Source organism: Symsagittifera roscoffensis, chromosome 2, assembly GCF_963678635.1.
Source record: "Symsagittifera roscoffensis chromosome 2, txSymRosc1.1, whole genome shotgun sequence".
NCBI lineage: Eukaryota > Metazoa > Xenacoelomorpha > Acoela > Convolutidae > Symsagittifera > Symsagittifera roscoffensis.
The window spans coordinates 35,892,628-35,910,798 of NC_087063.1; the positions used below are offsets into that span (position 1 = coordinate 35,892,628).

Here is an 18,171-nt window from a genome sequence, read left to right on the forward strand (position 1 = left end):
TTACTGTGCAAGTAGCACAGAATGTTCCGACCAGTCTTAAAAAATTACATTAAAATTATTTTTTCCAACTACTGTCGTTTTTTTTTCTGATAAAAAAATCTGAGCAAAATAGTAGAATTAGGCCTTTTTGCCAGTCATACTAAATATGCAAACTGAAAACAGTTTTTGAAGACGAATAACATGAAAAAAACTTAAAATTTGTTTTTTATAATTATTTAAAGTTTTTCCCAAATTTTTGAAGTTTTTGATTCCTAAGACTAAACCAAAAACTCCAAAAAATAATTTCAGTAAAGTAAATATAGCATAAACAAGCTAATGTAAGTCTGCTCACTCGCTCGAAATTAGACGAAATATCAAACATTTCAAACCGGTTTTTCTCGACTCCGGGAAACTTTTTAAGAAATTTTTGAAAAGTGGTTCGAATTGCGACTGAAAGTGTTTTAATATAATATATCACTCAACCCAGTCCGATTATTATTGGTGGTACCTAATTTTGCGTGGAAAACAAAAGAAAAAAACTAAAACACACCCGAATACAAATTTCCTCCCAATTTTTCAATAGTCGGAACAAAAAACAAGGTCCAACAGGGACTCAAACCCCAGTCCTTAACCTACAAAGACAACAGCGTTACCTTTAGGCCAAATTCAAATGAACCAGGAAACAAAAGAGTCCGCGATGTGGCAACACAGCCGACAAAACCTCAGCAGATAGACAAAAGTCCGGCAATTAAACTTTAACGGGAAATTTTTTTTCAATTGCGTATGTACTGAAAAAAGGAAAAGTTAGACAGGGATTTGAACTCCAGTGCTTAGCCTGCAGGAAGACGAAAAACTAAATCCCGATTACAAGACCTTTCATTTTCGAGTTAAGAAGAAAAAAACTATTATTTATGAATTTTGATAATAAACATTTTTTCATTAAACTGACACAATTGGACAAAACCGAGTGAAAGCTAAATTTTTTTTATTCCGCTATGAAGTCTGATATCCTCAAAGTATAGGTAATTCACGCTTTGTCGCCTCATTTTCAGTTTCTATTTACAGGGCGTAATGTGCCCTCAAACAATCAAACTTTGCAAAAAAAACACGAAAAAAATCAATACGAGCTCCAGTGCTGATTTTAATTATCCAGACAAAAACCAACAAATTTTGACATTTCAAACGCGTTTTTCTCGAATTGGGTTAAAATTGACACAAAATGAAAACAAAAATTATTTACAATTTCCCTATTTCCCTAGAATTTTTATGCTGCAATTTTCCCACAGAAATCTGAAGTAAAATTGCATTGCATAGAAGGGTTTTTTCGGTTTCTTTTAAATTAATCAGTCACACTGCAGCTAGCAATAGAAATCTATAACAAAAAGCCTTTTACAATGCCCAACAAAAATCCAGGAGTGTAAAAATGAACTTTATTAGCTATAATCCCTTATAAATTTTTGGAAAAAAAATTTCCAGAACTTTAACACGGAGGAGACGCGTCGCTTCGCAAACACTAGCCAGAACATAACAAAAGGCAGCTTTATAAAGTGCAATAAGAAAAAGTTTAAATAAGACTCGTATTAGCAAAAACTCGGCGGAGTAACAGTCACACACACTAACCACTCAGCTACGAAAGCATTTTAGAAATAAACCGATTAAACACTAGCTACAAATAAAGCCGAGAACCGATGCTATGTAGTTTTCAATGCTAGAGTGAAATTTCCAAATAATTGAACATTTTTAATGAACACTTTTATTTGCGAGTTAGGTTAGGAAAAGAGGTTCTTAATAACACACTAACATGACGCTAGTGTGATCAACTGTGTAAGAAGCTTTTTTATGTGAACTTCTCACTTCTCTGTGTGAATTTTTGGGGGAACAATTTTGGTTTAAAATTTTGCACGATAAAAACTTTGGTGAAATGCTAAGTAACGTTTGTTCTCTTCACTTTTTGTCTAACCTTAAACGATTTTGAGAAAAATGCGTTTTGAAATTTCAAATGTTGTTCGTTGTGTTAGGTCAATTTAAATCAGCACTGTATATAAGAGAAAAATTGTTCATTAATACTTTTAAAACCCATACTCAAAAAAAGTGAAAACTCACTTAACTCATTGACACTTATGGAACGTCCAAAAACTATGTCGCTGAATTTTCAATATTCGAGAATACTCTATGTTAAACTTCAAGTAAGTCAAACCTGATTTGACATATCAAAAATATAGCAGTTAAAAATATCAGTTTCAGTTTAGTTTCATAGTCTCTGTCGCAACTCTAATTTCCTACGATGTCTGTTCCTCTTTGTGGCGGCCTAACGTGTAAGTCCACTTTATCTTGCTTGTAGTACCACTGGTGATCATGAGCACCTGTTCCAAATGGTGTTGCATCTGTCGTAGATTTAGTCCACAGCAAAGGGACCCCTGGTGTCGGAGGGTCCACCTGTCCAACGGCTGTAGATTGCTCAGCTGGCGTTTCAGTAATCAATTTCACACTTGCATTCAGAGCTACCAATTCAGGCGGGATCTTGGCCCTTCTTCCATCTCTGGAGTAGTAATAGTTCGTGCTGAGTTTGTGAGCGGCGCCTCCCGGCAGATTGGCCGCGGGCACATCTCGTGTGGATTGTTCGGGAGCGTATCGGAGGGGTTGGTCTAACCTTTTCTTTCCGGCTAAGAAAGCACGCAGCCACTTGACAGGCTTCGAAGCAGAAGCCATCACTATAATCTGAAAACGAAACTACTTCTAATGAGAAAACAAGAAACTAAAGAGAAAACAAGAATAGCCGGTTGCTGTGCAAATAGCACAGCATGTTCCGGCCATTCTTACAAACTACGATCAGAGGTAAAAAAGAACTTTTACATTAAGGAGCTCAGGACATCAATATCTTTCAAAAATTTTGCCGAACTTTTTCTTAGGTCGTCCAAATTGATTTTCCGAGCTCTCCCTATGATATAAAAAGACCCTGTTTCGGCCAAAGACCGTTTTAGGCACTTTTTCGAAAAAAAGCAATTTTAGGCACTTTCTGGAAAATTTTGCAAAAAATTGCGTTTTTTCGGCGCGCGCACCCCCTCCCTCCAAATTAGTATGTAATTGGCGCCAAAGGCGCATTTAAAAATTTTTAGGGTGCGTCAGCCAAAAATGGATATTTCAAAATAGTACACAAAGGGGGGACCCTTTGGATCGGCAGAGGTCCAATCCGAGGATGAGGGGAAGCCTTCGCGACACCCCCCTCCCCCTAAATACGCCCCTGTTGCCAACACAATCGGAAAAAAGTCATGAACACAAGGAAACCAAAAAAAGACTATTTTTTATTTCGAAAAAAAGACTGAGGTTCTTTACAATTAATTTTTTTTGGGACAAACGACCGCTAAGTTGAGACTTTAAGCTCCACTCTTTGATTTCTTTTTATTATTTGCACAACAACGAAATAAACATATATGAAAAACATAGCCATCAGACAGTTGGAAAAGAGTCAGACAACTATCTAAGAGGCTCACTGTGATATTTTTGTCAGCAATTGAACCAATAATTTTGGGGTAACTTTAGTTTGACTAAAGAGCCGAAAATGGTAGTTTTTGGTGTTCAATTTTAGACTCGAATTTCGCAAAACAAATTCCACCAAATGAATTCTGCTGAAATTCCAAGCAAGATTCGTCTTCATCATTTTTTGTCTTGAGTCAACCCAATTTCGCGTTGAAAACTAATTCGTCAGGTGTAATTCGTTTCGTCCGGATAATTGAAATCTGCACGGTAGAAGTCGCACACATTTACATTTCTTCTCGCCATTCCAGCTTTTGTAATTAGAGAGCGCAAATTACCTAACTTTTAGAAGATGAACCCGAATTGAACTTAAAATTTACCTATGTGCATTCAAAAATGCATCAAAATGAATGAATGCACATCTATAATTATTAGAGCATTTAAAGACTTTTTCCTAAAAAAAACGATTAAAAAATCACCATGACCTATATAACAGTATTCACGACCTAATAAAACAGCAAAAAAATTCCTTAGTAAATCTGGAAACTAAAATGCCTGCATAATAATGAATATTGAGTGGCATTCTAACATTGAAAATTTGCGAAAAACTTCAAAGGGAATCGTTGTGGACACACAGCCGGGAAAAAAACAAGCAGAAACGCAAAGATTTTCGGACTTTTTCAAAGCAGAAAACTTCCAGTTTACATAAAATACAATTCCTGACCGAAATCAACTTCTGAATTTTAGAAACATGCTTTTTTGAGCTAAGGAATCTAGAAGAGTTCTATAAGCATATTGCTAATCGAAAAGCTTATAAATTTTCGGGTAAATCTAAAAATCATGTCATTGCCAACTGCTTTCGAGTCAAACTGATCAAAAACTTTTTTGGCTTGCGTCTAAGTTCCTGTATTCAAAGCATGTCAATAAAACAAAAACTTCAGTTTATTTTAAATTAAAATAATTTCAATTTCAAATTATAATTTTTTCACTAGAATTTGACATCATTTATGAAATTAGCCACGTAAAGTTATTCGACTTTTGATAGAGATAATATTGAAATCATCAACATTATCAAACGTACTGAACAATGAAAAAGCACCATACATATATTTGATAGAATTTAAATTTAAGAAGCTTCAAATATGCTTTAGATATTCTCGCCTGACAGCAAGGGCGAATCTAGGATTTGAATGCGCGGAGGCAGCGGACGTCAAAAACCGTAAACTTAGTTCTTAATATTTTTTCAAGAGAATATCCTGGCAAGGACAGAAAAATTTAGCCTCGGTCGGTTATCATGCAAAGCTTCCCTATGCGGATGAAAGGCTCCCAGTACTACTGAGGGAATAGGGTTTCCCAACTTAAATGCGCTCTTGGTTCATTCCATCAGGCGATTTTAATTTCAGCCCAGAAAGGCAAATAGTTTCAACAGAGACATCCAGTTTCTTGCATGCAACACAGCAACCAAATCTAATGACTACTGGACTTCAAAAAAACTAACTAGCTCAGGCACATATGATTTGAGGCGAGGGTTTATCTTCTACCGGCGGATCGCAATGACCTTTGCTCAGCTGAGGATGTTCTAGGGTTCTGCTGTGGGTAGGGGTACTGTTCCTGAGATGGCCTATGCTCCCCGTTCATTCGGGTCCGGTCGTTACTCAAGTTAGAAGGTACTTGCACGTCTTCGTCATCGTCATCTTCATCGTCGTCTTCCAGTGTTTCATTGGAGATGTCATGTTGGAATACGGGATTACGCACAACCATCTCTTCTAAGTCCTGAAAGGGATCAGAGAATACTTTAAGCCCATTGATCAACAATTATCGTTCCTCGTTCGTTACAGATAGAAAATAGAGGAGTAAAACTGAATACTGTTCAACATAATAATTTAAAAAGCCAACAGACAGTTGGAAAAGAGTCAATGAACTAAAGGAAACAGAAAAAAAACTGACTTTTCTGAAAATTTCGAAGAAAAAATTAGATGGCCTTGAAGCTTTTGAAAATCCGGAACAATTTATGATTGAAATTTTTTAGATAAAATTACCTCTATTTGAGAAAATTGGATCAATAGGTCAAACTAAAATTCGGCTGGAAAAACTGTAAATGTCAATTCAATTTCGAATATAGAAGTAGATCACAGTTTTAGCGACCTGAACAATTTTGCTGTTCGATATTGGACAAAGGAAATGAACTGAATTTTAAAAATTTAAAATCAAACCGCGAAATTTTAGGGAGCATTCAATAAGCTTTAACTATTATAAAAAATTTTGTGCGTAAAACAAAGAAATTATTAAAACTATAGCTCGCGCTCTGTAAAAACCAATCATAGTTGCGCTTCTTTGCAAATTTTTTTTATGTTTTTAGTCGGTACTCATGATTTTTGATATTTTTAAGTCACTTTGCTTACAATTTTTGCAGTTTTTAGTCGGTAACCTCCAATATCGACTTTCGTTTTGTAGTGTACTTCGGCAGACTAAGAATTAAAAAGATTTAAGTGCCTGTAAGAGACTAGCTTAACAATTTCTCGTGGCTTAGGCCTGGAGCTCATTTATAGGTTGAAGAAATTGGGCGAGAGAACACCAACTTGTGGTAAACTTTGTTAACCTTTCTCATGCCAGATTTTGCATCTCAACATTCAAAATATCTGAAGCGACCTTGGAGATAGGATAACAGCCATCGTTTGATGTTGGTTTTTAAGTCTAAAAGGAAACTGTGATTTACTGTGTCAGAGGCGGCCGTTAGCTTAAGTTGATTCATGAGGGTTTTTCATGATTCAGTCATTCGGTTATATGATGATTGATTTAATTAAGTGTAGCAACTGTGGACCGGGCTTTCCTAAAACCGTGTTGGTGGTCTGCTAATTGTATGTTTAGGTGTAGCTCAGGTGAGAAAATCCTTTCCATCAGTTTGGCGATTGGCGTCAGTAGTGCAATGTGGCGGAAGCTTTTCGATTTCTCCGGATCCTTTTCTGGTTTGGGGAGTAGAATTATGCGTGATATTTTCCACATTTTTGCATTATGGTAGTGTTAATAGAGATGGTTATGATTTGTGCCAGAAATATCAGACTATTTGGTCTAAGATAGTTTAACAAAAATTTAAGGCCATTCAGTCCAAGATAGTGTAAGTGAATGGATGTAATTCGATCTGGGCTTAGAGTTTTACTTTTTATAGGTTTTTATATTTTTTTTATAAAAAGATTTCTATTGTCGGAACAATATATGCTACATGCTTAAAATATCTTGTTATGGTTAGTTTATAATAATTATAAAAAGTGTGAGGATTGTTATTAATTGAGCTTACATTTGAGGTAGCTAGTCCAGTGCACTCGTAAACTGTGGCAACATCCGATGAGTCGTGGGCAGATGTGCTGACCAGAGCCACAGACTCTCGAGGTCCACTAGAGCTTCTCAAAGTACTGTTCCTGCTACTTCTTCCACTCGCCGATCCTCCTCCTCTGTCGCTGCTCAAACTGGCACCCCCGTCACTCCTATCTCCACTACTTACTCTTCCCGCACTGTCTACATTCCCACCACCCATCAGATGTTCTTTGTCTTCCTCATCCGTAAACGACTGGTTTCTGCAAAGACAACACTACTTTTTCAGCTTGCCCAAACTTCCCTTGAGTACAGAACTGAAGAAGCACACACACATGATCCCTTGGCAAGTCGTTGCAAAAAACCGTCAAGTAAAATGATTTTGAAACAATCAAGCTTAAATTTTCAACAGCAGGCCAAAATAACAAAACAAATAAATAGACTGTAAGATTCGCGCCCATGGCCTCTATATTGAGCGTCCATTTTCTTCACAGCGATACAGTCATTTGCTGAAAATGGAAAAACTGGGTTTTCTCGCAAAACTTTGTGATCCGTTATAGTTTAAGACACAGGGCTCCATTAATTGCTTTCTTACAACCTAAAACAAATTTTAAAAAAAATTATCTCAAAACGATACAATCATTTGCTAAAGATGGAAAAACTGGGTTTTCTCGCAAAACTTTGTGATCCGTTATAGTTTAAGACACAGGGCTCCATTAATTGCTCTTTTAACCTAAAACAAATTTTTAAAAAAATTATCTAAAAAAAGCATTCTTTAATCGTTTGAAAAACAATCAAATTGAGCCTGCACTAAAAAAGGCTCAATTGAAAAAAGTTACATAGTATTATAAGCAGGGGCGGATCTAGGATTTTCTCGAGGCGGGAGGACTTTCAAAAAAAATTTTTTTTTAGGTCGACCAAATTGATTTTCTGAGCTCTCCCAAATCACTATAAATACTCCATTTTGACCAAATTTTCCGCGTCGCAGTCAAGTTTTTGAAAAAACAGGCCAAAAAAGCAGTTTTTAGGTACTTTTGGAAAATGTTAACCAAAAAAAATCGTGTTTTTTGGCGCGCTCCCCCCTCAAAAATTAGTATATATTGGCGCCTCAGGCGCCTTTATATCGTTGGCAGAGGGTCGACGAATCCCTGAGATGAGAGAAGGGGGCGTCCGCTCCCAACCCCCACCCCCCCCTAAATCTGCTACTGATTATAAGACACGCGTTACTTGAAAACAAAATTAAAAATCAGGAAAAGCAAAACCACTTCTATCTTTACTTTTTCATTAAAGATAAATTATTTTAAACCACACAAGGGATCCGGAAATTTCACTTAAATATTTCGGTTTCCCGCGAGCAAAGCGATGCTAACTTTGTACTATAAGAATGCAGAAGTTCTGAGAGAAATGAATGTGAGCAAACATTTATCGCTTAAAACACTGAAATTTGTGCGAATAAATTCTACCCTAAAAACGAACAAGACTGCTCATATATCAGGGCAAAGCCCTGGATGTTCCGACTGCTACTTAATTCATACCGAATAAATTTCGAGAAAAAAAATCATTGAAAACCTGTAAATTTTGGACAATATTAAAGATCAAGTGTGAAAATTTGGGGCTGTATAAAATAGCATATAAATATAATAGCATAAATTTTTGCCGGCTTTTTATTCGTGTCATCGCGTGCTTTTCTAAATTTTAAATTCTGAAAGAGCAATAAATATCGTGGTTCTAACAAAACTGAATGAACATTTCGTGGCAGATTCATAACTAATTAATCATCATATTATTTTTTTAAAACAAAAAAACTGAATAAAAGCTAAATCAATTCTTTTGTTAAGCTAATTTTCAAACAATTTACAAACAAATTTCTGATATAAAATAACGAAATCGATAGACGGAATGCTGTAGATGGTATAATTATCATGAAATTTGATTCGTTAATATGTAATTTAACATCTTTGAAATTTTATGCTATTTTATCTGTAAGCTGGAATAACGGTTCCCGAAAATTTGTGTCGTATAAAATTAATATGACTGATTAGATAGCTGGCCTCAATTGAATTTGGAACGATTTTGTTGAGCGGGATAATTCGCCACGCATATATAATTCGCATAAATAAAATCAACAAAGCGCGCATGAATTAGTCCAGAGCCTGGCCAATTTTGTAACTTTCAAACCCCAGAGCTCTGCAAAAACTGATCAGGGTTCGGAGGTAAAAATCTTTTCAAATTTGATTTCACGGAGTCAATATCTTCAATGGGGCATAAAAAATTTTTGTTTAAAAAATATTATTTCGATCGCCAAAAATTGACTGAATAAAAAACAACACGCATAACATTCCGTTTTCTTCGAAAGAAACTTCAACCTCTTGATTTGTTATGAGTCCGCCAAATCTCCCAATTTTGATTTAAAAAAGTACAATTCAAAATACATGAAATCTAGGAATATTTACGTCTGAAACAACCAAATATCACATATTAATTTCATAGGATCAACCGTTCAATCCCCCCCGCCCAAGTCCAATTAGGGGAGGAAATTATCAATTTTTCATAAGCTAACTTTGAGTACACTCTAGATTCGTTCAAAATTAACCGTATTATTAAAGAAATTGAATTAAAGCATTTATCTGGGTTATTAATAGCATACAAATGCAATCCCACAAAAAATGTTCTGTCCAATTTTATTTGCGCGTTTGTATGAAATTCATATTTTACACAGAAATATTTTTCAAATTAATACAAGCCTGGGGTGGGCATTCTACTTGGGTAGGTCACTTGGGAGGGGAGATTGCGCGGTTGATCCATTTCATAAATTTGATCCGTAAAGCCAATTTTGATCGATAAAGGGACTTTTTTTAACAATAAATATTCATCCTTATTACTAATTTACGGTCAATTTAAACGTCCAATACACGGATCTAAACTCAATGAAACTCGAAATCCCATTTTTTGATGTTGCAGTTTTTTGTTCAAGCCAACTGCACCGTAAGGCATGCTTTCTTCGAACATAGCCAATCGAAGATTGGAAAAAAGTAATGAACGTAAGCAGACATTAAAAAACACTTCGAATTTCAACGAAAAATATTGATGCCCTTTAAGCTCTTTGAATTTCTAGAACGACTTACGATTGGCGCTTCTTTGATAACATAAACCCAACTTGAGACACAGAGGCGAAGTTGCACTTCGCATACACAAGCAAAAAACTGAATGAAATAAACTTTGATTCTATATAAATGCTAAGTAACGCAAGCCAATTATGACGCATCAGCAGTACCAGTCAATTTGAAAAAAAAAAAAGAAATTCACCTACTAATATGCCTATTTATAGAGCGGACGCATTTTAACTAGTATAAGAAAAATTTCATTTAAAACATCCGACTCTGCCCAGGTTCGAACCCTCTGGTTTTTTGCGGGTCTGCTTCGCTACCTCTACGCTACAGATCCATGATAGCTCGAAGCTAAAGTGCTCTTTGTAATAAAATATTCTGTGTTAATATAATTCGCATTGGCTGTACTTAATAGCTGGTTATTGATCTACTGCAATAAAAGAACACTTTCAAAATGAACACTAATATTTGCGACTTGGGTTGGAAACAAAGAGAGTTCATACTATCACACGAGCTTTGCTTGTCAAAACTGGATCAATAGGTAAAATTTTCATTCCGCTGGAAATCTAAAAATTAAATTCCACTTTCGAAACTAGAAATAGTTAGTGTTTTTCGCGCCATTTCCACGTTCGTATTTGGAGAGAGCTATTTACGTCACCTTCAGCATGAATTTCAATTAAACTCAAAAAGTGCAATTATACCTAATTGCATTCATAAATACATCAATATGTATGAATGCTCATCTGTAGTTATTAGAGACTTTTAAGACTTTTCCTTAAAAAAATATCTACGTTGATTACTCTTTATCAAGACATAGTAGATAATATAAGCTTATTCGTAAAAGTATCAGCAGGTTAATGACTAAAATGCATCTCAGACCGAAGTCAAAAACACAATCACAGGCATGAAGTTAAAGACTGTACATGATGAGTAGCCTAATTATTGCGATAAACTTATTAAATAGTTTTAGGTGAGACTTGGCTACTGAAACACCGATTTCCTTTGAAGTCCACTTAGCGAAAACGACAGTGACACCAAAAAACAATTAGACAAAATCCACAAAACCTGCGGTAGAAAAAGCCATCAGCAAGACGATTCCTTCGATAGTGAATGGTACAGATGAGTTTCGAATTGCATTGAGCGCTTTTAGAGGCTACCGAAAAAACGGAAATGGGTTGATAGACGAAAATTTTGCTTCGAACTCAGCGCAAGAAAAAATGAACTGATGTCAAATGCAAAGCAGAAAAATAGAAACAAAACAAAGAAAAAATAGAACTTTGGGCAAAATTGGATAAAAAATCAATGAATATGCATAATCAATCAATCAGAGAAAACAAAACGTGAAGCAGAAAAGTTAGACACAGGGGCGGATAACTACGTTAATTACTCTTAAACTCTACCCTCTTTTCCATTAAAGCGAATACAACGCATACTTTCAAAATGGCCAATGCAAAAGAAATGTGCTAGTGCTAAATTCAACGAAAAATATAGATGCCCTTTAAGCTCTTTGAATTTCTAGAACGACTTACGATTGGCGCTTCTTTGATAACATAAACCCAACTTGAGACACAGAGGCGAAGTTGCACTTCGCATACACAAGCAAAAAACTGAATGAAATAAACTTTGATTCTATATAAATGCTAAGTAACGCAAGCCAATTATGACGCATCAGCAGTACCAGTCAATTTGAAAAAAAAAAAGAAATTCACCTACTAATATGCCTATTTATAGAGCGGACGCATTTTAACTAGTATAAGAAAAATTTCATTTAAAACATCCGACTCTGCCCAGGTTCGAACCCTCTGGTTTTTTGCGGGTCTGCTTCGCTACCTCTACGCTACAGATCCATGATAGCTCGAAGCTAAAGTGCTCTTTGTAATAAAATATTCTGTGTTAATATAATTCGCATTGGCTGTACTTAATAGCTGGTTATTGATCTACTGCAATAAAAGAACACTTTCAAAATGAACACTAATATTTGCGACTTGGGTTGGAAACAAAGAGAGTTCATACTATCACACGAGCTTTGCTTGTCAAAACTGGATCAATAGGTAAAATTTTCATTCCGCTGGAAATCTAAAAATTAAATTCCACTTTCGAAACTAGAAATAGTTAGTGTTTTTCGCGCCATTTCCACGTTCGTATTTGGAGAGAGCTATTTACGTCACCTTCAGCATGAATTTCAATTAAACTCAAAAAGTGCAATTATACCTAATTGCATTCATAAATACATCAATATGTATGAATGCTCATCTGTAGTTATTAGAGACTTTTAAGACTTTTCCTTAAAAAAATATCTACGTTGATTACTCTTTATCAAGACATAGTAGATAATATAAGCTTATTCGTAAAAGTATCAGCAGGTTAATGACTAAAATGCATCTCAGACCGAAGTCAAAAACACAATCACAGGCATGAAGTTAAAGACTGTACATGATGAGTAGCCTAAATATTGCGATAAACTTATTAAATAGTTTTAGGTGAGACTTGGCTACTGAAACACCGATTTCCTTTGAAGTCCACTTAGCGAAAACGACAGTGACACCAAAAAACAATTAGACAAAATCCACAAAACCTGCGGTAGAAAAAGCCATCAGCAAGACGATTCCTTCGATAGTGAATGGTACAGATGAGTTTCGAATTGCATTGAGCGCTTTTAGAGGCTACCGAAAAAACGGAAATGGGTTGATAGACGAAAATTTTGCTTCGAACTCAGCGCAAGAAAAAATGAACTGATGTCAAATGCAAAGCAGAAAAATAGAAACAAAACAAAGAAAAAATAGAACTTTGGGCAAAATTGGATAAAAAATCAATGAATATGCATAATCAATCAATCAGAGAAAACAAAACGTGAAGCAGAAAAGTTAGACACAGGGGCGGATAACTACGTTAATTACTCTTAAACTCTACCCTCTTTTCCATTAAAGCGAATACAACGCATACTTTCAAAATGGCCAATGCAAAAGAAATGTGCTAGTGCTAAATTGATGAGCAAATGCTTATGCGATCTAGCTCAGAAAAAAACCAGCAAACTTCAGAAAACAAGTGTTATTCCACCTCTCTATACATTCCTATGTTACAGAAGTTAACTACGCTAACAGAAGTTTTTAGTTTTGGTAGTTAGTCTCTACAAATTTTCCATTTCAAGTGTTAGTTTTAGAGTCGAGCTGATTTTATTTTAACCAACTCACGCTTCTTGTTCCAACAGTTGTTTCTTCTTCAATTGGTAGTGGTACAAATGAGCACTGTGGGCCAACTGCTCGTCTCCAGGCTAGAGCAAAAATGAGAAAATGACTTATTTTAATTCTAAAATATTTCCATACCCTAGAAATTCTTCTTACGATGAGAACAGTGTGAACATAGGCTTCTTTGGAGTGCAGAGAAAACAATGTTAAAGAACAACCCAAAGTGTAAGCAAGAAATTTCGGTTTAATCCAAAAACCATCGCTCAAACATCAAATAAACAGGTTTCATCACATTTACTTGATGTTTAACAGTTCTAATACCCAAATACCCAATTTGTCCACTTACTGAGTTTCTGAGAGTCTTCCTCGTCTCCCGTTTGCCAGGCGTGTCTGGACTCTTTCCAGTCGCTTCCCCTGAATCTCCCCACAAACTTAAACAACAGAGTATTGACATTAATTTAGTAGTAACACGAGGGCATTTATGAAACCAACATATTTTCATCAGATTTTATTCACAATGAACCGTTCTCACACAAGGACAACTTTGAAATGTTTCCACCCAGAAGTTTTGCATAAGATTGTTCATAAGAGCTAACTGAAGCATAAAAGACAGAAATGACTGACTTATTCTTAATTTTCAATTTAAAGTAAAAGCCTGCTAATTATAGGGTCTATATTAACATGGACACCTGAATTTGAAAATAATATACTGCGTTAAAAAATCAATAATTTTTTGGTGACCTGAAAAAATCAGTCAATTCCTGAACTGATATTCAACTTATTAAAAAAGACAAAATACGCATTAATCGTTGGAGCATGAACGATATGCACGAGCATAGACAACGAAACGAATGCACGAGCGTAGAAACAACTAAATTGAACGCGATTCACAGCGTAGTCGATCGCAGCTTGCGACTTATTTGGAACAACATGAAAGGACTCCCCGTTTCAAAATGCAAAATTAAGGCGTAAACGGATACGGAGACAATTAGTCATTAACAGCATACAAACAAAATGTGAAATAGAAGCGCTGCAACGACTGTGACATGTACTACCAATGCCCAATGACAGAAAATCAAAACAGTGCTATTAGGCCGTTGGATTCTCTTTCTTGAGTCCAACGGCCTAATAGCCTTTTTTTGATTTTCTGTCAAAAGTGCTATTAGGTGATCGCAAAGTCATCGAACAGCATCATAAACCTATTGGCCAAAATTGATCAAGAAGCGGGGCTCAACTGGACCAGCAAAGAAACCCTGACAAAATGCAGGAAAGGATTGAAAAAGCTGGTCAATGAAAAAGTTTTCTATTGAAGTACACTGGTAAATGAAAGGAAGTAGCCTAATTGTTTTGATAAACTTATTAAAAAGTTTCAGAAGGCAAATGACAAACTCAAATAATGAAACCATTGACTCCATTGGTGAACCAACAACAAACGCCAATTCGGGAAACACATTTTCTGACAGTAACAACTATCCACCTTTACGTTATCGAGATCAAACTCCAATAACCCCAATTTCAAAGCCCGAAAACAAGCGGAGATGCGCCGAGTTAAATCCATGTGAAGAAACTGATGATATATCGCACAAAAACCAAGCTGCCGTAGAACAGTCAGCGCAGAAAATAGTGCTTCAAATTGTTGAATCTCTCGAAAAAAATTAACCTCCTCTATTCAACAAGCTGTCAATAATGCTGTAGCTCGAATCAAAGAGTAAATAATGAAAAACTTCATGTCCCAGGTGTACCACCAAACAAACAATTGTTATTTGAAGACGTTGTCAGAGTCGCGACAACATACGAATTTTAGGACTACCAATGAATGAAACCAGGGAAAGCTACGACGAAACAATTGATAAAAGTTAATGACATAAGTGAAAAGATAGGAGCCAACGTGACAGTGCGTGATATTTCATTTGCCCAAAAGTTACCGACGCGAAACAAAAATATTCGAGAAAAACCAGTGACGTGCGCTTCAATAGAAGAATTGCCGAACTTCAAAAAAAGAAAGAAAAAATAGTCTGATAACGAGCATACAAGTACCAACGAAATATTCGATGAGCTGAGCCTCTCATGATTACGGTTTATGCAATTGACTCGGAATGATCAAAGAAGTCAGTCGAACTGGAATGAAGAAGCAGTCATATTTGTTCAATGCAAGAATGGTCGTGTTGATCGAATAAATGGGCTGTATGAAAGAGATGATTTCCTGGGATACGGTTATAACATGAGCTGCCTTCAAAACCGAGTTTTTCAGCAAAAGCATAATGCACCAGAAACCTAATTAACTATTCACGAAACCCTGTCTTCAAATTTGAAAGTTGCTAATTCCTCACACACTTAAGTTGCTAGCGTTTTCCATTTGAACTTCAGATCTCTATGTTAAAACTATGATGAACTGGAAGCATTAATAGCCAACCTTGAATCGCCATCTGATTTATTAAGCGAAAGTGAAACCTGGCTTCATGAACCCGACGAAATTAACCGCTACAAGATTACAGGTTACAACACTTTACTGAGCAAAAATAGCATTAAGCGGAGGAGGGCTCTTAGTTTAATGTACCGACAATGTTACTCTCATTGAAGAATATCCAAGCGAGTTAGCAGAAAGTTTATTAATTCACGTGAAAACATTCCATGAAAGTTTTATAATACTCTTTTATAACTCCGCCTAAAGCCGATAAACTTTGCTTCCTTGATGAATTGGATCAGACACTTGAAGCTTTATCAAACAAAAAGTATCCTGTTATAGCCTGTGGTGATTTCAACATTAACATTCTTAAGGCAAATAACCTCTCATGAACATTTCATGATGTCATCGAAAGCAATGGCTTTAAACAGCTGATCCCAAAACCAAGGCGAATTGCAAATACAAGTAAAACTCTTTTAGTTTACTTTATTTTTAAAGACTTAAAAGTCAAATATGCTCAAGTACGAGATAACATGTCCTTTTCTGATCACTATCCGATTACTTTAGAGTTTTACACATCGCACTTAAAAGACGAAGATACCAAAACTTATCGCGATATTGGTTTTCTGAAATCGATACTGAGCGTTGACAGCTCTAATTAGGAGATATTAAAATCGATGCTAACAATTAACTATTCAGAATCATTGGATGATTGCTTTCATCGGTTTGAATTAAAATAAAATAGTATTAGATGAATTTGCTCCTTTTAGATGACCAAGTTCGAAGAAAAGTAAAGTTAATTGTCCATGGATCACTAACTTTAAAATAAAAAAACAATTTGATAACAAAACGGCACCGGTTACATAAAGCATGGTAAAAAAAATCAGCCCGACTGCACGAAATCGATTCGAAATCGTTAGGAAGAAAACAGATATTTAAAATTAAAAAAGTAAAAAACAATGCTATTATAATAAATTTTAAAATTGTATTGGTGACTCAAGGCAGGTCTATAGAATTTTAAATGAAATTAAAGCAACTCGAGGTGGCAATAAAAATGATTCCAATTAAACGCACAAACGGAGAAGTAATCACGTCATCTTGATATTACAACTGAATTCACTAGATTTATCTCAACTAACGGCATTGACCTGTCAAATTAAACACCAATTTCTAACTCAGGGCAAACCCTTGAGAAACCCAATTTTTACATGCGTAACATTTCAGTGACAGAATTGGAAATCGATAAAATTATTACATCCATGAAGATTAAAACATCTACTGGTTTTGATAAAATTAGCAATGTCATTGTAAAAGCAAGCAGAGCAGCCATTGTAACCGTACTGAAAATTCAAATAGATAAGTCGTTCAAATCAGCGTCCTACCCCAGCTCTTTGATCAGAGTCGTAGTTAATCCACTTTATATAGAATGATCAAAGCCCATTTTAGGAAATTACCGTCCAATATCACTTCTTATTACCTGGAATAAAACTTTCGAACTGACTATCTACAACAGAGTTTGAAAATACCGGGAATGTTATTCCCTAATCTATGTCAAACAGTTTGGTTTCGGAAAAAAAACACTATTAATCAAAATGCAGAAGTTACCAAAAAAATACGTCTGGATAAGAAAAAGTCAATAAAATGAACTGTTTTCTTGATTTGAAGAATGCGTTCGATACACTTGATCATAAAATTCTTTTGAATTAATTAGAAATGCCTGGAATAAGTGGTCAAACATTACTATGGTTCAAATGTTATCTTATGGGAAATTCCAGATCTTCATGGCTTGAAGTGAATTGCGGTGTTCCACAGGGTTCCATTTTATTCCTCATATACATCAATGACCCACCCAAGGTTTGCAATTCGCGTGAAATTTTTTCTTATTTCCAGATGATACAAACATTACTTATGGGAAATTCCAGATCTTCTTGTCTTGAGTGAATTGCGGTGTTCCACAGGGTTCCATGTTATTCCTCATATACATCAATGACCCACCCAAGGTTTGCAATTCGCGTGAAATTTTTTCTTATTTCCAGATGATACAAACATTACTTTTGGGAAATTCCAGATCTTCTTGGCTTGAGTGAATTGTTCTACAGGGTTCCATGTTATTCCTCATATACATCAATGACCCACCCAAGGTTTGCAATTCGCGTGAAATTTTTTTTAATTTCAAGATGATACAAACATTACAGGTTTAAATTGCTCCTTTGAAAGTTTCAAAAACGATCTTAAAGCGGTGAAAGAACGGCCAAAATATCAGGAAATATGAATGAAACTGTCTATTTAAACTTATTCCCACTTAATGCTTCCAAATCTCTCTTATACATCAATAATTTACCACTAAAAAGCGTTTCTTCATGCAAATATCTCGCTGTTCATGTTGATTTCAAGTTATCCTTTAATGTTCACATTGATTTCGTGCGAAACAAAATCAGAAACCAAGGCGGGATTATTTCAGAAATGCGTCATTATGTTCCAAAATCGTTTTTACTTCAACACTATAGGTCAAATACTAAGCAAATTTTGCAAACTGAATTCTCCTATATGGTTGCACCAGTTATATTCACCTATTGCCTCTTTTAATAAATAGGAAAAAATTTTGCGCTTAATTCATTTCAAACAAAAATTAGATAGCATTCGTTTGTATTTTTATACAAAAAAAATATCTGATCAGAGCTATGTCTACGAAATTCTTAAATTTGTAATGAGA

The 18,171-nt window shown here is 35.4% G+C and overlaps 2 protein-coding genes across 5 annotated transcripts in view; both read right to left on the minus strand.

The window, feature by feature from the left end:
- Positions 1–2,250: 2,250 nt before the first annotated feature.
- Positions 2,251–2,688, minus strand: LOC134839825 (NADH dehydrogenase [ubiquinone] 1 alpha subcomplex subunit 7-like). The gene has a single exon (XM_063855448.1). It carries the CDS (start codon positions 2,686–2,688, stop codon positions 2,251–2,253), a length of 438 nt encoding a protein of 145 aa, XP_063711518.1.
- A 1,607-nt stretch (positions 2,689–4,295) lies between these two features.
- LOC134839014 (uncharacterized) overlaps positions 4,296–18,171 on the minus strand; it is a 335,027-nt gene continuing 321,151 nt past the window's right edge. The window contains exons 2-5 of one of the 4 annotated variants that reach the window (XM_063854401.1): positions 13,401–13,485; positions 13,061–13,140; positions 6,749–7,025; positions 4,296–5,226 (exon numbers count right to left, since the gene is read on the minus strand). In XM_063854401.1, coding sequence (XP_063710471.1) covers positions 4,984–5,226; positions 6,749–7,025; positions 13,061–13,140; positions 13,401–13,485 — 685 coding nt within the window. In that variant the 3' untranslated portion in view covers positions 4,296–4,983. The remainder of the gene's footprint in view (positions 5,227–6,748; positions 7,026–13,060; positions 13,141–13,400; positions 13,486–18,171) is intronic. The other 3 variants (XM_063854402.1, XM_063854404.1, XM_063854403.1) reach the window with 3 other exon arrangements.